The sequence below is a fragment of the Pleurodeles waltl genome, chromosome 10, assembly GCF_031143425.1.
Source record: "Pleurodeles waltl isolate 20211129_DDA chromosome 10, aPleWal1.hap1.20221129, whole genome shotgun sequence".
Classification (NCBI taxonomy): domain Eukaryota; kingdom Metazoa; phylum Chordata; class Amphibia; order Caudata; family Salamandridae; genus Pleurodeles; species Pleurodeles waltl.
The window spans coordinates 242,289,699-242,314,755 of record NC_090449.1 but is presented as its reverse complement, the minus strand read 5'-3'; the positions used below and the strand labels follow the sequence as shown (position 1 = coordinate 242,314,755).

At 45.7% G+C, this 25,057-nt stretch overlaps 1 protein-coding gene across 1 annotated transcript in view; it reads right to left on the bottom strand.

Annotated features, from left to right (window-relative positions):
- VWA3A (von Willebrand factor A domain containing 3A) overlaps nucleotides 1-25,057 on the bottom strand; it is a 541,655-nt gene that overhangs the window by 191,886 nt on the left and 324,712 nt on the right. The window contains exon 25 of the mRNA XM_069210293.1: nucleotides 13,850-13,947. Within this exon, the coding sequence (XP_069066394.1) occupies nucleotides 13,850-13,947 (98 nt within the window). The remainder of the gene's footprint in view (nucleotides 1-13,849; nucleotides 13,948-25,057) is intronic.

Sequence of the window (25,057 nt, the reverse complement as noted above, 5' to 3'; positions counted from 1 at the left end):
CAATAATTAGTTTACTTCTGTATCTAGAGAAGCAGTTCCTAATATTGATTTGACCTTTTTAGATCATATAACCACAGATGATGTTAAGTAGGTTACTTCTTTGTTAAAACGATGTGAAGTACAAGGCCCTTATGGCTTTCCAACTGAATTTTATTCTTCTTTTACCAAACTTACTATGCCAAATGATATATATTTTATAGGGTGAACCAACCTTACCACAAATTGGTAAGCATTAATATTCATTTCCTGTAGTTACTTTTGAAACTGAATTTATTTTTGTTCATTTGGAATGGAAATTCATGTTTAAAGCATTAGACTGCATAGTTTGCTATCACATTTATTAAGATGATATCCATACTTTACTCTAACCCAAAAACTGTAATGTACATAAATGGTTTTCATATACAAAAAGGAGGACTTGCTAGGACTGTCATTTATCCCTTTTATTATTTATTTCAGAACTCATTTTGGTTAGAAATCAACAAAATCTCCATATGAAGAGTTCCTTGCAGATACAAAAATTGGATATTCTGCTCATTTGTATGATGATTTGCACTGTATTAATGATCCACAACTATCGTAACAGTCCTTTTTAAGTAAAACAGTTTTTAGATAAACTCAATTTAGATAAATCTGAAACTTTACGTTTAAAAAAAAATATTGTAAAAAAGGTATGTGCAATGAACGTAATATTTTTGGGAATTAATTTTAAATTAAACATTTCAGTTTATAGTTCGCTAATTCATGTCAAGATACTGTCATAATGAATTTACAGTCTATTTAACAAAACGTCTCTAATTTAGGGCTTAATATCACTAATCTTTATCCAAAAGTATTGATTCTTTATTATCAAGATTTTTGTGGAATTCTAAACACCCTGAATTGTCTAGCCAGACTGAGATTACCAAAAGAAAATGGAGGTGTAATTTTTTCACATTTTTGTCTTTTCCATTTGTCCTTGTCTTTGAAACAAGGTGGTTACTGGTTGTTAGATTCAGCAACGAGGAAATACCAATTGAGGTGTTTTTGTCTGTTTCTCAGAAACTTCCTTTAGTTATTCGCCAATTTTAAAGCATGGTTTTATAATGCCAAATCACAATATATTTTGTTTTTTAAGAAAATATCAAAGGTGGCATGGCCTGACATGCAATGGAGTAGGGGCCGGCTGTGAAGGAGCCCTCGACCTGGCTGGCTGTCCGGTGGGAGGTGGCGACAACAGCGGGTCGCCCTGGCCACGTGGACCTGGCGGTCTCCACGGCTGCAGCCTTGAGGAGACCGGCCTGATGAGGCGGTGTGTCCAGGTGCCACACGCTGAGGCCTGCAAGTCCTACCCTGTCGAAATGCAGCCTACAGAAAGGAGGTGATGAGCGGGGTGTGGTGACATGGCCTAGCTCGGGTGCCTGGGCTACTACTGGACATGCCTCCCCAGTCTATACACTGTTGTCTGGAGACGGGGCTGGGACAGCGGTGGGAAGTTGTGGTCCCGTTCCCACAGCAAAGGGAGGCTTTCCCCGCTGAAACAGAGACTACTGTGAGGAGGTGAGGAGCAAGAGCATGGTGTCCTGGCCTGGGAGCCCAGTGTGTAGCTGGGTGGGCCTCCATACTCCACACGCAGCTGCCTGGCACCTGAGACTAAGACCGCAGTGGGGAGACGGGGGTCTGCATCCCTGCAGCATAGAAGGCTTTGTGACCCCTGCACCCCCCCAGTTGGCCCAGCAACCATCACATTTTTGGCCAGTGATCTGCCCAAGCCTGGTGGGCGCATTGGGCCACTCTTTCTTGACTCAGGCAAACCTGAGGTGTGTGGCCGCCCGAGTACCCGATTGTCTCTGCTGTGGGCCTACTTCTATCTGGTGGAAATCATAACAGGAGTGGCAGGTGAGGCGCTTACCTGACCCTGGGCGGGGGGACCCGGAACACCTTCTGGAATCCCGTAAGTGGAGTCTGGGGGACGCACTCTGTACCACATCTTCTGGCCCTGGCGGTTTGGTGACAGGAAGGCATAGGATTAACTGACATGGACGATTGACTGGGGGCAGTGCTGAAGCGCTGATGGTTGCCCCGGTTCTCTTTCTCCTGGGGGGTCCTTTGGCCACTATGCCCCACACTAAAGCCACGAAAGAAACATCAGTGACATCTCTCTGGAGCAGGGCGGCCCCCACTGAGTCTGAAAAAGTGGAAATGTTGGAAAAATCTTCAATGGACACCTCTCTTCACGTTCCCATTACCCAGGAATTTATGTCTAATTTCTTGCAGGAGATCAGATTAGATATAGGATCCCATAAGGAAGATTTTAAAAACTGCATTAGAGACCTTAAAAAGGACGTGTCAGAACTGGGTGAACGATGGATGAAATGGAGCGGACCACTGATGCAAGAGCAGACGACCAGTAAATGCTGTGGTGACGGGTCATGGCCCTGGAAGAAAAGAATGTTGAGCTGCAGCTCAAACTAGAAGACTTAGAAAACCGGGGCTGGGGGAACAACATTTGTATCCAGGGTGTCCCAAGGGGTCTGGAGGGAAAGGATGTCATAGCTTTAACGGCGACCCTCCTACAGGCAATCAGGGGGGAACTGGATCTGCCCCTTCCCCCGATGCTGAATAGAGCACATCGGGTGCGTTCGGCCCCAAACCACTCTGACGCAGCTCCAGATATTTTGACACAGGTCCATTACTTGGCAGAGAAAGACGGGATCCTTCGAGCTGTGAGAAAAAATGCAGGCCTGGTGTATCAGGGATATACTGTTGATATTTCAGGACCTCTCCCCGACGACTCTCTGGTGCAGAAGAGACGTTAAACAAATCACAGACCACCTAATTGAGTGGCATGTCATCTACCAATGGGGCCTCCCTTTTGTTTTGCTCTTCATGGGGCGGGGGTGCAAGCGCCGAGCTATGCGCTCTCATGAGGAGGCCTGACAATCTCTGGGTCTGTCACCACTGGAGGGGGCCAGTCCATCGTCCCCGCCGTGGGACACTCCCAGGAAGACAATGAAACCTAAGTGGACTACTGTTGGACCTCGCCGCCATGATAAACAACCATGCTCAATGCGAAACAAGATATTATCCAGCACCTATGCAATATTGACAGGGGGTCGACTTCACTGCCCTCTGACTCTCCCTTCAGGGGATCCTCCAGAATAAAAGAGGGACACTACGCAAGTTCCGGATGGTGTCTTCCGCTGGTCAGACAATTGATGTTACCCCTGGGGGCGATCGGAGGGGGACGGAGCTGATTCTCCCTGCCTTGGACTACTCATGGATACTGAACAGTCAACCCACACAGGGTATCAACCACCCCAAGAGGGTGACTTCTCTAGTGAGATGCAGGCCACTTTGTTCCCGATCTCTGTGGGTAATTGACACAAGAGTTGGACCCAGTTGGTCACTAGAGGTTTTTCATGTGGTATAACTTTTCCTTTTGTTTTTCAGGTCACTAAATGGGGATGGGTGTCAGGGATATTTGAGCAAAAAAGCAGTGAACAGCTTCTATTCTGTATTTTTTGTGAGGAAGGCAATGGACGGTGGGAAGGGGTGAACAGCGTTTAATGATGCCTGGCGCTTACTCCCTTACCACTCACCTATGGCTATGAGGCTTAAACTACAGTTGATAAACATTTGCGATCTTAACTCTCCTAATAAACACAAACAAACATGGAGTTATATTCTCCTCCATGACCCTGGTGTGGTCTTCTTAGAAGAAACCCACCTTAGGGGATGGACAAACATAGAATGGCACATCCTCAATACCCTGTGCGCCACTGGGCTTACACAGACTCCAAAACAGTAGGATTGGGAATACTTTGTAAAGCACACTTGGGATCTAACATCACTAGGGTGGCGCGGAATAGGGATGGAACGTACATAATGGTACACATGACCAGGGGGTACCGGAAACTTCACCTGCTCAATATATACGCACCTAATACATCTCAGTACTCTTACCTTAGGCAAGTCTTATCAAAACAGCTCCACGCAGTCGAGGGAGATGTACTGGTGGGGGGATTTTTATTTACTGGGACCCAGCGGTAGATCGAACCTCCACTACATATCGAAGCTCAGGAGCCATGTTGGCCCACTTGAAAAGGTAAATAACGGACCTGGACCTTGCAGATGCATGACGATACAAGCACCCGGACTCTAAAGATTATTCCTTTTATTCTCATGTCCATGTTTCTACTCCAGGATAGACTATCTGTTTATATCTCACTTACTCCTCCACACCCCTGAATCAGGTGAGATGTCGGAAATCTCTATTTCAGACCACGGCCATTTAGTTTTTACATGGTCATCCATTTATGCACACTCTGGAACCACCCCCGTGACTTCTGCGCTATGTGAGGATGGGCAGGAGATGGGCAACGGCATAGTAGACTACTTTATACACAACGCCTTAAGTGACGCTTTCATGCACATTATCTGGGACGGGTTAAGGCTACTATTCGAGGGGTTATCTCTACAACAGCCATCGCTCGTCACAGAGAAGCGTGCATTGTCCACGACACACTGACTACTGAAATAAAAACACTGGAACATCAGGACAAGCTTACACCTAGTCGAAAGCTTAAACAACGTTTAGCGGTATGGCAGAGGCAAATGTGGGCGCATAGGATGAATAGAGCTGAACGGGCTTTGCTGGCCCTTAAACAGTGGTACTATGGGGGGTTAACAAGGTGGGCGTGATCCTGGGTAGAAGGTTGCGCCAGGCTCAGGCAAAGATGCACATTACCAAAATACGCACAGAAAATGGGGGTTGGGAGATGTCCTAGCGGGATAAGCAGAGGGAATTCTTTAACTATTCTCAAGTCTTCTACAATGATGACAGGGCTCCGCCCCACGCTCATTCAGGAATACCTAGATGCATGTAAATGGGAACCACCACACCCCCACCATGCAGAGACATTGGACACACCAATCACAATGGAGGAACTTCGTAAGGCTCCTCGAAACATGCAGCTAGGCAAGTCCCCTGGGCCTGGTGGCATACCAGTTAACTTGTATAGATTGTTTCTACCCAAACTAGGAAAACACCTGTTACACTCATTTTAACTCTTTCACACATAAGTCAGGCCTCACTCCATTTATGGCAACCGTGGAAATTACACTAATCCCTAAACCCGGTAAGGACCCAGCACTCTGCTCTTCCTACAGCCCCATTGCTCTCTTGAACACTGACGCCAAGCTCTTCACAAACATACTAAGTGTCAGGATTGAGCTATATCTCCCATTTCTCATTGACCCCGACCAAGTATGCTTCATTCTTAATAGACAGGGAGCAGACAATGTGCGCTGAGTGGCAGACTTGATAGAAAAGGTACACCGTTATCAGATTCCTGCTTCCTTCTAACCCAAGATGCGTAGAAGGCTTTCGACCAGGTCAACTGTGACTTTGTGGATAGTATTACTCAAGATGGGGTTGAACCCGTTATGTGCTCAAGACTTATGGCCTCTTATTTCGCCCAGTGGCAACTATCTGAGTCAACGGCGCTCTAACCGAGCCCATAACTGTTTGGAGAGGGACAAGACAGGGCTGACCCCTGTTGCCCTTACTATTTGCCCTAGCAGTTGAACCTCTGACTATTACAATCCACCACTCCAACAGCATCAAGGGCATTCATTTGGGGGGGGGGAGTAATGCATAAGATTAATCTGTTCGCAGATGACCCCCTTCTTATCCTATCACACCTGACCACGTCCCTATTAGCCTTGGTATCTGGCTATAATAATAACAATAATAACATTATATTTTGGTAGACATGGACAGACAAGTGTCTCAGTTGAGTTCATCAGTTATTTAATGAGGATTGTTGTTTTTTCATTTTATCAGATGCAAATTCAATACAATTTAATCTGTGTCTTTTGAGCATCAATATGACAAGTGTGAATTTGATGTGGGAATATTTCTGTATTTAATGTTATGCCACTAATACAACAAAAACTTTATTTCCTCAGTATAGATATTCTCACTCCTTGCTAATGCCAAAATATTATGTTTCTACACCTGATACTTGCTGCCTATGAAGATTTGTTATTTATATTCTGACTGCACTGCTGTGAAATTATTTTGCTCATCAAACTAGAAAACATTAAAATGAAATGTAAATATTTTAACATTTTATTGGCTAGTCTTATAAGAAGCTGGTGTTCTTCCTGCTAAGGGAAAATTGTGGGCCTGTGTATTAATAGGGTGTATGAAAATACCCTCTTTCTTGGCATGGCTACACCCTTTTCCTACCTGATTGTCAGTGTGTTTGACTGTGTTCACTGGGATCCTGCTAACCAGGACCCCAGTGACTATGCTCTCTTTCTAAATTGGTAACTGTACCTTTTTTCTTCCCACAATTGGCATATTGGTACACCCATGTAAGTTCCTAGTATATGGTACCTAGGTACTCAGGGCATTGGGGTATCAGGGGATCCCTATGGGCTGCAGCAGTCATTCTGCCACTCATAGGGAGCCCAAGCAAAGGGTTCTGCAGGCCAGATCTCCCTTCTGAGTGGAGGCACTAATCAAAACCAAGCAAGAACCAACAAGCCAGTGAGGGTCACTTCACTGACCAGCTGATATCTCTGCAACCAGAAGTCGCAGCCGGACCCGGTGACACACCGATTAGTCCTCTTGGTCCTCTCTGCCAGCTGTCCAACTTTGGTGAGGTAAGCCCTTGCCTTCCCACGCATGACAGTCTCTTGCAGCTGCCAAGGCTTTTTGCATCTCCTCCAAGGGATCTTCAGGTGATGTGTAGCTCCAGTCCCCAGGGACTCCTTCCTGTGACGCACAGCCCTTTGCATGGTTCTTCTGCAGCGTGGGAACCCTTCCTGTAGTGCTGCGTGGGCTCCTTCTACGACTTCTGTATCCCCGTCCTGTGGGACTCCTGTGGGTGCTGCCTCCGCTCCTGTGAACTCTCTGCAATGCTGAGGGTCCCCTGTGACTTCCCCACCTGTGTTGAGTCCTCCTGGGCCTTGCTGGTCCCCGTCAGCACCATTTTTCCACTAACCATGAGTTGGCCTTTGCCAAGGTTTGTTGGTGGAATTCCTGCACCGACACCCATCTGCAATCTTCACTCCAGCGTGGGACATCTTCTGAATTCATCAGGAACTCCTGGTCGCTGTTGGGTACTGTGTTACTTACCTCTGTGGTTTTCTAGTACTCCCAGCCCCCTTCTACACATTCCACTTACCTAGGTGGGGGTCCTGTGTTCCCATTCCATTTTTTTAGTATATGATTTGTGCTCCCCCTACGATCACTATTGGTCATTGCTATTTGCACTGTTTTCTAACTTTTCTATGCCTATTTCTGATTACTAGTGTATACAGTTAGTGTATTACTTACTTCCTATTGGAGGCTTGTCCTTCTAGTATTTTGTCGTATTGTATTCCAAAAATAAAGTACCTTTATTTTTGTACAAATTAGTGTTTTCTTTCATGTGTGCAAGTGCTGTGTGACTACAGTGGTATTCAGTGAGCTTTGCATGTCTCCTGGATAAGCCTTGGGTGTTCGTCCACAGCTACCCTAGAGAGCCTGGCTTCTAGACAGTGCCTACACTTCATTAAGAGGGGACACATGGACCTGTTAAAGGCGTAAGTACCTTGAGCACCCACCACACACCAGGCCAACTTCCTACATATGGGAATCTATCAAATTGTTATAAATTGGAAAAGTTACTCAAAATGTTCATATGGGCTTGTAGAACAGTATACATTGTAACCACAAAATTGATGTGATGGAAATTGCTACTTTCGTTCCTATCCTCTGGCAAAGTGAGAAGTCATCTAGTCTTCCTTTATATATTTTCCTTCCAAAACCTAATTTGAAGGTAGTTTATAGATAACTGATCTCTGGAAATTGTTGAGACATGACTGTTGAATACAAAAATGTCTGCTGGATTACAAAGTTGCATTTAAAATGGCAACAAGGCATATAGATTATGACTTGCTAATGTTTTGCTTTGAAGAAGTAGTGGCCTGACGTGTACAACGGAGTTGCTGCAGCAAAATCTTTTACTTATGCTGCAAACTCTTAATGGGCAGTTCACAAAAACTTGCAAACATCTGTCTAATTCATTTTAAGGGGGCAGAAATAAGCTTTAAACTTCTTATGGAAATTTATAAACACTTTGATGGAAACCTGCTAGGGACAGCTGTCCTCCATGTCTGTAATGATATGTGTGTTTTGACCACTGACTCCATTTTGCACTTAGCCTAGTAGCACACTGTCACATTATTGACCACCAGATTCATTTTGCCTATTGACTTTATTTTAGCTTTAGCCACCGCCACGTTAAAAGCTGCAAGTAGCTTTCCTCGTTGTACACTGTGCTCATGTTCTTATTTTTCGTGTTCTTTCCCACCAAGGGCTTAGGCTGATAAGAATGTACTAAGACGTCAGGGAACGGTCTTGTTTTGAAGTGGCGCCATTGGATTGTGGCCAAGTCCTGACGTGTTATTTTCAAAGCTGGCCTAAAGCAATCAGCATTTTTTGAATAAATAAACTTCTGCATTGAGAGGGAGGTTCTAGAATTTTCCTCTCTTGTTTGCTCAAAGTATAAGAGGCCGAGACCAGATGGGCCAGGGACTGAGAGTGTTTTCAGATCTCAGGCATGCCCAGGATGCTGGGGTGTGGTCATCCTTCCCGTGAGGATAACTGATCTCTCTCTCTCTCTCTCTCTCCTCAATCGATTCTGGGATCTGGCGATCTGATGCTGAATAGAGGGAGATGACGCAGTTGTGCCCTTGCCTCATGGTGATGCAAATGTTTTAATTAATTATTTGCTTTGCATTATAATATAGGTACATATACTTGCTGTGGATATTGCAGTGAAAATCAATTGTACATGTTTTCATTTCATTGCTGTGACCATTTTTAAACATGTGCTTTCAGCATGCTAATCTCCTTTTACGAACCTTGCGAAGTGAAGTAATAAATGTCTTCTTTAGACTAAGAAGCGCATTGCAGAGATTTTTGTCAGTGCATGAGTGTTTCAGCTCGGTCATTAGTGAAGCAAAACATTTTGCCGTAACTGGACAGTCTAAAGGGAGATTGGAAGTTGAAAGTGTACGATTTAAAAGTAAAAATATGTTTTTATTCAGAGAGTTAAAGGAAGCACCGCAAACCATGTCTGAAAATGCATGTGAAATTAAAATGCCTTATGATGTCTTGGCAAATGGGTTTTCTTGTTTATCAGGACTTTCTAAATTTTGGGATGGGTGCTTGGATTAAACAGCATCAATAACTGTACTTATATGTTTAAAAAGGTGCTTTTTGAATGGAATGATGACCCTTTTGTCCTTGATAGGAGGGTTTGGATACTTTTGTCTGCTTACGGAAAAATGCATGAGAGATGTAAGCAGTTAGAATATGAAAATCAGAAATTAGAAAAACAGCTTAACATAAAAAATACTGTAACTATACTGTCTTGTCAGAATAAGTTATTACAAGATAAGGCTGATATCTACCAAGCTGTCGCAGGGAAATCTGATTTTTCACATTCCAGTAATCAGGAGGTTAAAAAAGGTGGGGGCCAGTGTGAGCTACAAGAGCAGAATGCACAGCCAATATTTAGACGAAAAATACAGAGTAGCCCACAGAGCAAAATGTGACCAGGACGTAGAGAGATGTTGCTAAAGGTAAAACAAAAGATTTTGTAGTTTGCTACTCCTCGCACTAAGCAAGAGACACAGCGATTTATGGGATTGTTTGAATTTTGGAGACAGCATGACCCTCATCTGAGTAAAATCTTAACCCTTTGGTACAAAGTGACAAGAAAAAAAAGTTTGAATGGGATGAAGAGCAGCAGTGTGCTTTTGATTTGGCAAAATAAATAATTCAACAGGCTTTAGACTTGTGGACAGTGCAGGAAGGAGACATTCTGTTGCATGTAACTATCCGGGGACAGTATGTAGATTGGAGCATGTGGCAAAAGCAGAGAAGAACAGGAGAGTTCCTGGGGTTTTGGACTCAAACATTATCTGATGAGACTCTGAAAAACTAGAGAGAGCATTTAAATGAAGCCCTCCAGATTCTGAATAACAGACCATTACAAAATGCTGAAACTGCCCTGATGAAAATGTTAACTCAGATACAACCACGTGTGGCTACCAACACAATTGTGTACTGGAAATAAAAACCGAGAGCTTGAGCTCCTTACAGAGCCACACAAGAATCTGCAGGTCTTGACCTACATGCTTACAGAATTGCCCAAATTGTCATAAGTCCAGTGTATGGAGGATTGGTGAGGAAGGGGACTACCCCAGCCCTTCTGACAGTACAAGTAAAAGGAGGTTTTGGTTCAACTGACAAAAATCCTGATGCTATGGTGTGGGTGGAATCCCCAAATGGCCTTCCAGAACCTGCAGACATTATGGCCAAGGGTCCTAATAATGTTCTGCTGATCATAAAACAAGGAAAGGAAAAGGGGAGCACATTTCAGCTGATCAATGTTATTTGCAGGAAAGATCATACTTGTTTCTTTTACAGATCATAGATCGACTTGCCTCTGACCATGAGTGTGCTGTGTGGTCTCCCTTCGGGTGTGTGCGGTCGGGAGGGACAGCACCCCCAACCTGAACCTGATTGATCAATTACGTTGCGCAACACCCCTTCTGCTTTGGAAGGGCAATATCTATGGATCTATTTGGCACTAATCGCGCTTCACAGATCAAAGTTCTGCATGGGAATGATGCAGAGTACCATGGATGTCCTATCAACCTGTTTGATTGCAATTCTAATAGAACCAACAACATGGCTTGTTATCTATCACCTGATGACTGCTGCCAGTCACATTAAGCATGTTTAAGTTACCAGTTGGTTGACTATTCTCGTGTGGTAACCTCACTTTTACTTACATTCCAGCAAACATTACAGGTGGACCGTGTACCTTTACATGATTAGGACTCATGATGTTTCCATCTAACTCTATACCAATTTGTTATCCTAGGGACACTATTCAATTAAGTGAAGACTACAGTTCAGTTATTATCCCAATCAGAATATATAAGCTTCAGTCTTTTTATTGTAGGTGTGCCTGGTTTAATTGTTTATAATATCAATAAGTTAATCCCACTTCTATTGCTTTATAGTGATTGCTCTTGTCATTTCATTATGTTGCTGTGTACAATGCATACCTAATTTGCTTGTAATGTTTTAAAAGACAAAAAAGAGAGAAGTTGATGTTAGGACTATAGGGTATATGAGTCATTAGTCAAAAGGGTGGAGTTTAATGATATGTGTGTTTTGACCACTGACTCCATGTTGCACTTAGCCTAGCAGCACACCGTCACATTAGTGACCACCAGCTTCATATTGCCTATTGACTTTAATTTAGCTTTAGCCCCCTCCACGTTAAAAGTTGCAAGTAGTTTTCCACGTTGTACATTCTGCTCATGTTTTTATTTTTTGTGTTCTTTCCCACCAAGGGCTTAGGCTGATAAGAATGTACTAAGACAGCAGGGAACTGACTTTTTTTGAAGTGGCACCTTCGGATTGTTGCCAAGTCCCGACGTGTTATTTTCAAAGCTGGCCTAAAGCAATCAGCATTTTTTGAATAAATAAACTTCTGCAGTGAGAGGGAGGTTCTAGAATTTTCCTCTCTTGTTTGTTCAAAGTATAAGAGGCCGAGACCAGACGGACCGGGGACTGAGAGTGTTTTCAGATCTCAGGCATGCCCAGGACACTGGGGTGTGTCATCCTTCCCGTGAGGATAATTGATCTCTCTCTCCTCAATCGATTCTGGGATCTGGCGATCTGATGCTGAATAGGAGGGAGGTGAAGCAGTTGTGCCCTTGCCTCATGGTGATGCATATTTTTTTAATTCATTATTTGCTTTGCATTATAATATAGATAAATTTTTTGCTGTGTATATTGCAGTGGAAAATCATTTGTACATGTTTTCATTTCATTACTGTGACCATTTTTAAACATGTGCTTTCAGCATGCTAATCTCCTTTTACGAACCTTGCGCAGTGATGTGATAAATGTCTTTGTTAGACTAAGAAGCGCATTGCAGAGATCTTTGTCAGTGCATGAGTGTTTTAGCTCAGTCATTAGAGAAGCAAAACAATGTCTCAATTCATATCTGGAAAATGACCCCTTTTAAGTCTAGCTTACTATACAGTGTAAACTGTCAGGTTGCAAAAGACATACTGTGGGTTTACCAAGAACATCCTACCTGTTGCTTACCTTTGATTAGCTTTACTGGTAATCTTATTTGCCTGCTTTCTATTGTATTAATTTAATTGTTTGAGCCTGTCCATCTTGTGTGCCCCTTCTATGGAGCCTAAGCTCTTCACCATCTCTTTAACTGGCTAACTTCTATGTTTTCTCTGCTTGCTTTTAAGGAACTACTTTTTTTTTTGCTTAAGCACAACATGAGCATGCCTATGTAGTCCAGCTGTCTCTCTTATGTGCTTTTCTTCCCCCATCCCCGTTGCTTTCACTGGTCCATATCCTTCTCTCCCCCACCCGCACTTGTGTTGTTCTCTTTCACCTATGTGATTCTTCCCTCCCATACTCCACGTTCCTTTCCTTCACCTATGTTTTCTCTCTCCTCTTGCTGCTTCTCCAGTGCCCTCCATGTTGCTTCTCTACCTGACAGTGTTGCTTCCTCCTCAACCCTTTCCCAATCCGATTTTGCAATTTGCTAATCCATTGACATTTATTTTCGAAGTTCTTGTGTGCTACGTCTTAAACCTGTGGTTTCATGCTACTTTTCTTTATTTACCAATCTATCTTAGATCAGTACATTAAAAAAAAAAGAGTTTTTATAGTCACCCGCATACGTATTGAAAGCATGTGCACCCCACAAAAAGGAAGCAGTCCGTGTCATTTGATATATACATTTTTTAGCAACACGGCACAGCAGCTGTGATGCTGTAGAGCATAGCTAAGAACATTGCCAAAGCCAATAGGTCTTATTGGTGCGACCTATTGGCTTTGCCAATGTATGTTTAAATAACAACCTTTGTCCCTTAAAGGCAAAAGGGTTGCAACGACAAAATAAAATAGGCATTCTATGAATAGTATTGGTGGCGCATGCAGTGGTCCACTGGTCAGCTGCATGTTCCTCCACTGCCAGAGCCTTACTCATAAAATGGAAGCTGTCCATCACGGACAGCTTTCACTTTACAAATCCAACACCACATCCTTTGAGGAGGCATCAATAGTTTGTGACCAGAATTGTGGTTAAAAAGGAAATTGAAAGCATTGATGCACGTCATTGAGTCATTGAGATTTATAAGGAGGGGTTGGGGCATTTTCAAGTCTCTTTCTCCTTCCGAATCTCAGTGTTTCACACAGTGCCATTGATACACTGCAACTTGTGTTTCTGCAGTTGCAAAGTCTGTGAATTTACGTACGACAAGCTTTGCGATCGCAGAAATATTTTGCATATCAGTGAAGACATGCAAATCCAATGAATGTGTCTGTCCTCCGATTCTGTGGTGAAAAGCTTCAAAGAAAAAAGTTTCAATGGTTATTGAAGGGAACGCTTTTTGAATGCATCATTAGCTGTCTTACAAAGGCATTTCGGTAAAAAGAATTGTGATCCTATTTAGGTCAATCTGGGGGTTATTACAACTTTGGAGGAGGTGTTAATCCGTCCCAAAGGTGACGGTAAAGTGACGGATATACCACCAGCCGTATTACGAGTTCCATAGGATATAATGGACTCGTAATACGGCTGGTGGTATATCCGTCACTTTACCGTCACTTTTGGGACGGATTAACACCTCCTCCAAAGTTGTAATTGCCCCCTCTATATCTTAATGTGTTCCAGCTGCAACCACCATAATCCTCAAACACTGGCTTTGTAAAGCATTCAGAGACAATAAAACGCACTTGCATGCAATGATATACCTCTTTTGTTGAACAGATCTCTTCTTCTTTTGGCAAAACTACAACTGGAATTGACTTTCTCACAGTTTTTGTCTTCGGATACTTCTTGTAAACGGTGCCTTTAGCAATAAATTAGGAAATACGTTAGGGGTCAAATTAAATTGTTAATGTGCATGTATTTATATGTAGAAACCAATCATATTCCAAAATAGATCACCCTTTAATGGCATCATTGTTAAACATAAGAGTGACTGAACAGTTCAGAACATTTTTCTGTTAAAGAGAAGGTTAAATGTGATAAGCAAATGGGGAATCAAATAAGGCTGAAGCATGATTCTGCACTGAAATGTATACGAACAACATAGATCTTAAAACTCTGACAAATAGGGCTCTCGCAAAATATCAAACTCTCCCCTACCGCCCTCAGACACACCTCTGAACAACACACCACCTGAAGCGCTAGACAAACATGGGTCACATTTACTCATGCCACAATCACACATATTTACCAAATCAAAACTCATGACACTGTTATTTGGGATTAAAATTCTCGTTTGGTCACATCCTGTTTCATCAAAATGTTTTTTTTCTCATTCATCACACACTGCATTTGTATCTTTTATCAGCATTCTGTAAACAAAAACATTGCCACACTGCATTTTTACATTACGGACAATGCATAAGGAACACTTTTGTCCAATATAGGAACTCACCACATGAAGTACAACCTTTAAAATATCCCTGAAATGTACTTAACATTTTAATGAACTCCCTCCAAATACATATCCAGAAGGATAACCCGTAATATAAAATGTGTCATTAGATTATTAGAATTTCGATACAAAGGAAAAGTGGCTAGGTTGGTTTGCAAATTACACTCAGCTGTATCTGAATGGTAGGAACAATACAAACTTCATGTAATGCACTACTTATGACACCCAACAAGATAGTACAACATCGAAAGTGGCATAACTGATGACGTTTTAACAACATCAACTGTGACTTAAGATGCATTACTGATCACAGTGAATATGGTGATTAAATGACTGAATTGCAAGATCGATGTTAGGAGTGCCAGAAATAATAGAAGGTTATAACTTTTAACTTTTGTATGTTTGTTCACTTCCTCAGATCTATAGGTATGTTGGAATTGTATTCATGTGTCAGTGTAGACTTTTCCAAGTTTATTTTGATTTGTTTGGAGAATTAATATTTATTATTTTTATTGCAAATATAATTATTTTATGTTCAGTTTGATGCTGAAGTGAAGAGTTACGTTACACATATTTTCTTGTTTTATGGCACTTTAAAGCCTGTCTTTTTAAGTGGAGTATATATATTTTGAATTCATTTTATTTTTTAAGGTGTTGGTATTCTAGAACAGCGTTTTAGCGACGGAAAGAAATATAGCACTCGTGGAAATAGACCTATTGAGACAGAGACTAAACCTAGTAAATGTCTGTGATGAACAAGTTACTTACCTCCGGTAACACTTTATCTGGTAGAGACATATTCTAGTTGGAGATTCCTTACCTTTTGAATTTCCCCCAGGCGTCAGACTGGATCTGGAAATTGTTCTCAAGTGGTTCCTCTGCATGCCATCAGGTGGAATTGATCAGCTCCACATGTGCGCCGGATATGACATTGAGGGTCCTATATAGGTGCGTGCTGACGTCAGTTTCTTCTCACGACTTTCCACACCAGAAGCGTAGAGCCATAAAGAACACTGACCATTGGTGCGTCAAAACTGGGGCTCTGAACGGAAGTTCCTGTTCTTAGAAATCCGTTCTAGGAGCTGGGAGGATGGGTGGGCCAGTAAGGATTCTGCAACTACAATATGTCTACCAGATAAGGTGTTACCGAAGGTAAGTAACTTGTTCATCTGATAGATACTTCTAGTTGCAGATTCCTTACCTTTTGAATAGATACCCAAGCAATATCATTCCTGGAGGTGAATCTGAGAACCAAGATCAAACTAGAAAGTCCTGCAAGACCCAACAGACAAAGAACCCACCAGACCCTACGGACATGACTGTCTAGACAGTTGTAGGAAAGTCACACATTTTGGCATGGTTACCCCCACTTTTTGCCTGTTGCTAGTGTGCTTAGACTGTTTTCACTGGGATACTGCTAACCAGGACCCCAGTGATTGTGCTCTCTCCTCTAAATGTGGTTGCCTTGGTACCTTTTACACCCCACAATAGGCATTCTGGTGTTTTCCTGTAAGTCCCTAGTACATAGTGCAGGTAGCTGGCCTTGGTGTGTGGTGAGCACCTATGGTGTTGTCACCCTATACCAGGTCTAGGTATCCCCTATTACTGATGTGTAGTGAGTGTCTGGGAAGCCAGGCTCTCTAGAGGTAGCTGTGGATGGGCAGGGAAGGCTTATCTAGGAGACATGCAAAGCTTGTACAATACCGATGTAGAGTCACACAACACTTACACACATGAAAGAACCACAGTGTTACAAAAATAAAGGTACTTTATAGTAGTAAGACAAATACAAAAATACTGTGCAGGCAATACTCTACTAGCAGGTGAGTAAACACACTATTATATACACCTTATTAATCAGGAATGGGCCTAGAGAGCAATAGAAAACAGTGAAATACAAGTAAACAATAGAGACCCTAGGGGCGACCAAACCATAAGCTAAAAAAAATGGAATGCGAGAGATGGACCCCACCCAGATAAGTGGAATCTGTAGAGGGGAGCTGGAGGAACTAGGAACCCCAAAAGGTAAGTACCAGAGTGCCCCTCAGCGACCAGACCAGGAGAGAAGAGGTAGGTACCTGTTTTTTTCTAAACCCACAGAGAAGCTTTGTGAGAGGACTGTGCAAGACCCAACCAAGACTCCAAGAGACAGAAGATGGATCCAGACAGGAAAAAGATCTGCAAATGAAAGGAGCCAAGTTCAGTTCCAGTTGGAGTGTCCGGTTGTGGCAGGAGCCAATGCCCACCCTTCTGGAGCTGCAGGACCAGGTTGACGGTGAAGACCAGGAGTGGCCTATGCAGCACAGGAGCCGAGGAAGAGTTCCAGTAGGGATGCAGTTGATGTCCTACATCGGAAGAAGAGTTGCAGTCCATCAGTCATGTGGAAAAACCAACAAGCCTTGGCAAAGGCAAGAGTCACAGAAGACAAGTTGCGGAGCTGCTGGGGACCAGGAAGGTCCAAGGGGACTCAACCCAAGGAGGGGAGACCCAGGCAACCCCCAGCAGTCAGGAGAGCAAGAAGTCGTGGATGCAGCCCCCACAGGCAACTCACAGGTAGCAGGCACATGAGTCGCAGTGAGGCCCACTCAGCACACCTGGAAAAGAGTCCCACATCGCTGGAGCAGCAGGCAATAGACCACGCGATGCAGGAAAGAGTGCTGGAGGCCGGGGCTACACGTAGCCTGAAGGTCCCTTGGAAGAAGAGTCAACAAGCCTTGATAGCTGCAAGAGTCGTGGTTCACAGGGGTACCGTCCTGCAAGGAAAGGCAAAGTCTTACCACCGCCAAAGCTGGACAGCTGGTCGAAGGGACCAAGGAGACCACTCAAGATTATCACCTGTGTTGCAGGATCCACAGAGAGTTGCAGGAGAGAGGTCCCACGCAGCCGGTCGTTGTTGCAGTTGGTGCCTGCGGATGCAGGGGAGTAACTCCTTCACTCCAAGGGAGATTCCTTCTTGCTTCCTAGTACAGATTGAAGACTTACTGCCCACAGAGGATCCACAGCGGGGGAAGTGTTGCAGTTGCTGGACAGAGCCAGAGAAACAATGTTGCAGGGCGAAGTCGACCCACCCAAGAGGAAGACCCCATATAACCCTAATAGGAGGATTGGTCAGGGTGACCAGCTATCAGGAGGGTGCTGTGACGTCACCTGCCTGACCTGGCCACTCAGATGCTCCCAGGGGCCTTTGCTCACCTTAGATTCAAGATGGCAGTACCAAGTGGCCACCTGGAGGAGCTCTGGGCACAGCCTCTGGGGTGGTGATGGACAGGGGAGTGGTCACTCTTCTTCCCATTGTCCAGCTTTGCACCAGAGAAGGGATCAGGGATCCCTTGACTGGTGCAAACCAGTTTATGCAAGGAGGGCAACAAATTTGTCCTTCAAAGCATACCAGTGGCATGGGGAGGCTAGCCCTCCCATGCAATGTAACACATATTTCCAAATGGAGAGGTCGATGCCTTCCACTCGTCAAGGAAATCCTTTGTTCTGCCTTCCTGGGCTTGAGCTGTTCAAGCAGCAGGAGAGCAGAAACCTGTCTACAGGATGGCAGCATTGGGACTGCCCGGAAAAACCCTGCAAACTGGTAGGAGCAAAGCTGGGGGTCCTCTTAGGAGCACCCAGAGTGCATGGAATCATAACACCAATACTGGCAACAGTATTGGGGTATGATTCCCACATGTTTAATACCAAACATGCCTAGGTTTGGAGTTACCATTATGTGGCTGGACATAGCAGGCTTGCCCGACTCCTGCTCTGAGGGATCTTCAGGCTCCAGGCCCCAATCCTCTGCAAGGACAGTCTCCTCTGCTGCTCCAGCGACGTGGGACTACTCTTCAGGTGTGCTGCCTGGACCTCACTGAGACTTACTGTGCCTGCTGACAGTGGGTTGCTTGTGGGGGGTCCGACTGCTTCTGTTGGCTCTCCTGTCTTCCTAGGGTCAGCCAGACTCCCCTCCAAGGATCGGTCCGAGGGTTGAGTCTTCAGGACCTTGCTGGTCCTGTCCAGCCCTGCAAATCTTCTCCATCTCCAACTTGCATTTGTTTGTGCTTGTTTGTGGTCCTCCTGACCACACACACGTCTACAATCCGGCGACCGGCGAGGGACAGCTCCTAGATGACTTCAGGGACTCCTCTACAGCTCCTGGACTCTGCAGGAGGCCTTCATCCATCACCGTTGTCTCGGATCTTCGCCCACAGAAGGGTGGGCAGTGCCTTCTCCCCATCCTGGACACTCCTCCGTGGACTGGACTCTGTCCCCTTTTACCGCTCCTCTTCATCCAGAATCCACTGTTGCGTTTCACCGGCCTGGTCCTGTTCTTGCATTATTCCAATCCTAAATTACAATGTTAGCCTATGGGACGTCCAGGTAACTTACCTTTGCTCCCCTGGTCACTAGGGGTTTTCTAGATACTCACCTCTTGAGGTTCCATACTCTCACAGCGCTTGATAATGACTCCATATCCTCTGGAGGGCGACCCATTCTCACATTCTACTATTTTAGTATATGGTTGGCCGCCCCCACCCTCCCCCAAATAGGGCCCTTGCTATTTCTAATGTTTTATGCTAACTTCCAGTACTTACCTGTGCATTTAGTGTGTGTACTTACCTCCAGGGAGAGGGGATTGCCTATAGTATTCTGGTTCAGTGTTACTATAGTAAAGTACCGTTACTTTTGCAACAATGTGTGGTTTCTTTTAACGTGTCATAAGTTACTGTGTGACTACTGCTGTATTGCAAGTATTTTACCCTCCTTCTAGATAAGACATGACTGCTCACCACAACTACCACTAGAGAGCCCTGACTTCCTAGACACTGTAACACTTACTAATATGGGTTGCCTGGACCTGGCATAGGGTGCCAACACCATAGGTGTCCACCAAACACCAGGCCAGGCTCCTACAGCAGTAGAGGTTGGTGGACGTTTGTAAGGATGCCCACGTCCCTGCCTGACAGATATCAATGACTGGAGCTCCGCGTGCTAACGCAGTGGTCGCCACTGTTGCTCTGGTAGAATGAGCATGCAAACCTTCAGGTGGTTGCTTCTTGGCCAGTGGTTAGCAGATTGTAATACAGAGTACGACCCATAGGGAGATGGTGCTCTTCTGTATTGCCCTACCTTTTTTTCGCAAAGAGTAGGCAAGGTGATGGATTGACCTACATGAAAAGGCATGACCACTTTTGGCAAAAAAGAAGCCCTAGTCTGAAGCATCACTTTGTCAGAATAGATGGAAAGGTAGGGGGGCTCAGATGAAAATGCTTGCCACTCACTCACCCTGCGGGTAGAGGTGATGGCTACAAGGAAGTCTGTTTTCAGGGTGAGAAGCCTGAGAGGACAATCGTGGAGAGGCTCCAAAGGAGAGCACATTAGGAATGTAAGGACCTAATTCAAATCCCATAGTGGCATAATGAATGGGATGGAAGGAAACACATGAGTAAGGCCTTTAAGGAACCTAGAAACAATAGGAAATTTAAATTAACAGAAGATTCATGAGGCAACCTCAAAAAAGCAGAGACAGAAGATAAATAACCTTTGAGAGTGTCCATAGCAGAGCCCTGCTGGACCAGAGAAAGGATAAACAACAGCATCTCATAGAGAGGGACAGAAAGGGGGTCAACAGACTTGTCTGTGCACCATGCCACAAATTTCTTCCAACAACAGGTGTATGCCGTTTTGGTGGAGGGGTGCCTGGCTGCCAAGATAACATGACATACTTTGGCCGGAAGGTCAGAAGCTGTCAACTGCCGCTTCTCAATATCCATGCAAGAAGGAAGAGACTGGACAAGTTCGGGTGGAGATCCCTCCCCGGTGCTGAGAAAGAAGATCCTCCCAAAAGGACAGTCTAATCGGAGGATCGATAGCCATGTTCCATAGCTCGGGATACCAGACTCTTCATGCCCAGTCTGGAGCCACTAGGACTGCTTGGGCCTGGTCATTCTTGCTCTTCTTGAGAACTCTCGGAAGAAGTGGTATGGGCGGAAAGGAATACAGGAGGCCTGAATTCCACTTGAGATGTAAAGCGTCACCAAGCGATTGCCGCCTCTGAGACTCCAACGCGCAATACTGCTGACAACACGTTCTTTGCAGAGGCGAACAGATCTAACCAAGGCTCTCCTCAATGCTGAAAGAGACCTTGTGCCACCTCCGGATGGAGACGCCATTCATGACCGACTGAGCATTGTCAGCTGATTTTCTCTGGTCTAACATTCAGCGAGCTCGACAGATGTTGAACCACCATGGGTATGCCCTTTTGTTCCAGCCATGTCCAGAGGCGCAGATCCTCCTGACAAAGGGTCCACAACCTCACCCCACCCCACCCTGCTTGTTGCAGTACCACATGGTAGTGGTGTTGTCCCCGAACACCTGCACTACCTTCCTCTTGAGAGAGGGAAGAAATGCTTTCAATGCTAGCCTGATCGCCCGGAATTCCAACTGGTTGATGTGGAGTCTGGACTCTGCCAGAGAGCAGACGCCTCTGATCTCCACCTCTCCCAGATGGCCGTCCCAGCCCAGGGGTGACACATCTGTCACTACTGTCAGCTCTGTTTGGGGAAGAGAGAGGGATCTGCCTCTGACCCAATCTCACTTCGATAGCCACCACTGTATATCTCATGTAGTTCTCTCTGAGATCTGGCCATGTCGGAGAGATTCCCCTGATGCTGTGCCCGCTGGAACTTCAGGTCCCATTGCAGAGCCCGCATATGACATCTGGCATGATCCACCAACGGGATGCATGAGGCCATGAGGCCCAGCAGCCTCAGAGTTGTTCGCACCAAAATCCAGGATACAGCCTGAAACATCGATATCATAGCCTGAATATCTTGGACTCGCCACTTGGGAGGATAAACCCAAAACTGCACTATGTCTAGAACAGCTCAACTGAAAGGGAGCATTTGGGAGGGAGTCAGGTGTGACTTTAGCACCTTTATAGTGAACCCCAGCAAATGCAGGAGGTCCGCTATAGTCTGGAGGTGGGAGAAGACAGCCTGGGGCGAGCCTGCCGTCATAAGCCAGTTATCAAGGTAGGGGAACACTGAAGCTCCCTACCTGTGCATATGAGCTTCGACCACCACCATAACCTTGGAGAACATCTGAGGGGTGTTAGTAAGGCCAAAGGGGAACATGGTGAACTGAAAGTGCTTGTGGTCTACTCTGAACTTCAAGTAATGTCTGTGGGCAGACCGGAAGGGGATATGAAAATAAGCGTCCTGCAAGTCCAACTCTACTATCATTTCTCCTGGGTCCAGGGCAGATAAAACCTGAGCCAGAGTGAGCATTTTGAACTTCGCCTTCCTGAGGAAGAGATTGAGGGACCGAAGGTCTAGGATAGGGAGGAGGCCCTTGTCCTTTTTGGGTACCAGAAAGTAGTGGGAATAGCAACCACATCCTACATCTGGCACGGGAGCCCTCTCTATGGCTACCTTGGCCATAAGAGCCTTAATTTCCTCCTGGAAAAGTGCCAAGTGATCCTGCATCATCCGATCGCAAGAGGGGTGCATGGATAGAGGGGATAGTCTCGTAAGGGAGGGAGTAGCCCCTCCGGACTATCTGCAAAACCTACCTGTTTGACCTGATGGACTGCCAGCAGTGCCGGCGATGGCAGATCCTGCCTCCAACTGGGCCCTGGTGGGGATGAGTCAGATTAGGAAGGCTTGGAGGTGGCTGCAGGGGGTAGGGAAGGTGGACTGGCTGAACCTCTGGCACCCTTGCCCATGAGGGTAGTGGATTCCATGTCCCCAGCAACAAAGAGGCTGGGCAGCATGCGCAGCATGGTGACTGGACAAGAATGGTCTTGGTAGGGTGCCCCTTCCACAGCCACAAAGGGGCAAAAAGCAGATGAAAGTGACAATTAGCTGCCACAAGGGCCAAGGACCTGGCTATAGTACGGGAATCCTTGAAGGTCTTGAGAGCTGAGTCTTCTTTCTCTCCCCGAAGAGACAGATGCCATCAAAGGCATGTCCATAAGATTGGCTTGGACATCCCCTGAAAAGACAAACAACTAAACCACGAATGGCAGTTAGGGGCCACTGTTGATGCAACTGCTTTGCTCTGTGAGTCGATCGTGTCCGGTCCACATCAGATTGCCTCTTCCATCAGCAACTGCTTGGGAGAGTATAGCCAGGGCCTCCTCTGGGACCTGTAGCAGCACTTGTGTAACCATATACCTTAGGGAGTGGGAATAACGGCCAAAAGGCATGCAGTGTTTACGGACTGCAATGCCAGGCTGGCAGAAGGAAACATCTTGTTACCCAGTGTGTCCAGCCTCTTGGTTACCCTATCCAGGTATGCGGAAGGAAATGCACACTGGGAAGTGGAGGCTTGGATAACCAAGCTCTCAGGGGTGGGGTGCTGCGTGAGGAAAATCAGGTTGCCTGGAGCAGGGCAATGTTGGTGGGCAATTGTCCTGTTCACTGGAGCCCCTGTGCTGGGTTTGGCCCAGGTACCCAGTAGGGCATTTGTAAAGTCTTCACTGAAGGGGAGCAGGGGTTCGGAGGATGAAGCTCCAGGTTGAAGCATCTCTGTCAGGAGGTTAATCCTGACTGCCACCAAAGGCAGCTCAAGGTCCAGGACCTCCGCTGCTCTTCGCACCACCACTGAGTATGAAGCGCTCTCCTCCGTAGCCACGGTAGGAGGAGAAAGTATGCCAGTATCTGGGGAGGTGTCCAGACCACTGGCTTCACCCAAGTCAGCACGCCACTCCAAAGGGTCTTGGAGCTGGTATCCTAAAGGGTCCAGCGACCCCAGCTGCTCCTGTCAGCACCGGAATCTGCGTCGTACTACGCTCATCCAGCTCTGTGTCAAAGTCGGCAATGAGGATGGCGATGGCGCCGTCCAGGGGCACAGGCAGCAGCAGGCGCATGGGAATCAGTGTTGAGGAAAGTTGAGATGGTACGACCAACATGCCCCTCGGAGCCAAGGCCGAAGCTGCTGATGTGAAACCGGAAGAGGTCCATTTTGACTCTGTGGGGCCTGAAGGGGCACTGGCGATTTCAGACTTCCCAAAATGATGCGCACAGCCATATAAAACTCTTTTAGCTGGGCAGGGGTTGCTCTAGCTCCCAGAAACTCGGGGAGGCATGGAGTTGGCACAGACGAAGGTTCCGCAGATGGAGGCCTACAAGGCTTCTGCTCTCTTGTCACGTCGTCTGACGGACAGGGTGAAGTCCAAGAACATTTTGTTTTCTTCAAGTTCTTCTTCTGCTTTGACATACCCGATCGTCCAGAGGACTTGTAGTGGGACGAGGATGATGGGGCACTCCACAACCACTCACAACATTTCCCTGGACAAGGGCCTTGACTTCCGCAGAGTCGAACGTCAAGCCGCCATCAGCTTCAGGGACCGCTCACTTAAAGCCTTCAGGTGCCTGGCCTGACACTCAAAGAATTACTTTGGGTCACGGTCACATTCCAAATACCAAAGGCACATGAGGTGCGGATCAGTCACCGACATCGCCTGATGACAGGATCCACAGGGCTTGAACTCAATCTTCCTAGATGACATCCTAAAAGGACCTGGGGTTATACAACTCGAAATAACTTTGACAAAACATCAAAAAGGCCAGTCAAAAATGACTGAGGGGTAGCTCCCTTTGGATCGGCGCTAGCTGGTGCGGAAAGAAAAGAAATTACATCAGCGTGCCGGGGTGGGGCCTATATAAGGCCCGCTACACCATATCCAGCACAGACGACGTTGATGACCGACACGGAGCGAATCAATGCAACTTAACGGCACGCAGGGCTACTGCTCGAGAAAAATCTCAGGATCCAGTCTGATGCCTGAGGGAAATTCTAAAGGTAAGGAATCTGCAACTAGAAGTGCTTATCAGATAAAGTAGGCAGTGTGTGGCACAGGCAGGTGAAAAACAGGTGAAGGATGAAGGTACATCAGGCAGGCAGTGTTAGGTGGAGGCATGATGTCTCATAATGGGCTAGAGACAGGTAGACAGACAAGATGAGACACCTAGAGGAGTAAATCAGGAATTATCAAGTGTAGACACCTTACAAAGGTCCTAGTTTGGCTTTGCAAATGCACAGCAGATGTAACATAACTTTTAAACATGTAGTGGTTGGCTGAAAGCCCCAGAGAAAACAACAGATATGTGTTAACTGGAGGTTCCAAATTAGCACTTCTTTTGTTGGACCTTTCCGGAGCCATGGATAGATACTAATATTATAGTCTATTGCTGGGAGCAGTGCACAATGATATGCAATTAATAACAAGTCGTGCAGATTGTAATTCCCCTGTCGATTTCCTCTCCACACAGTTTTTAGTTTACATGAGCTCATGCATCCAGATTTTCCAGGTGCAGGAAAACCATACCTCATTTTAACAACTGAAAAATCCAGATGATAAAACTGTAAGGGCAGAGGATTGCGTTGCCGTTTGGACCCATTCGCCACCACACCCGACCTTTTACCCCAGCGCATGGTAAATATAATTTTCCCTCCTGCCAGGCAACATCCCCTCTTTACCCTTGCCCACTCTCCTAACTCCCCCCACATTCCCCAACTCACCCAGGAG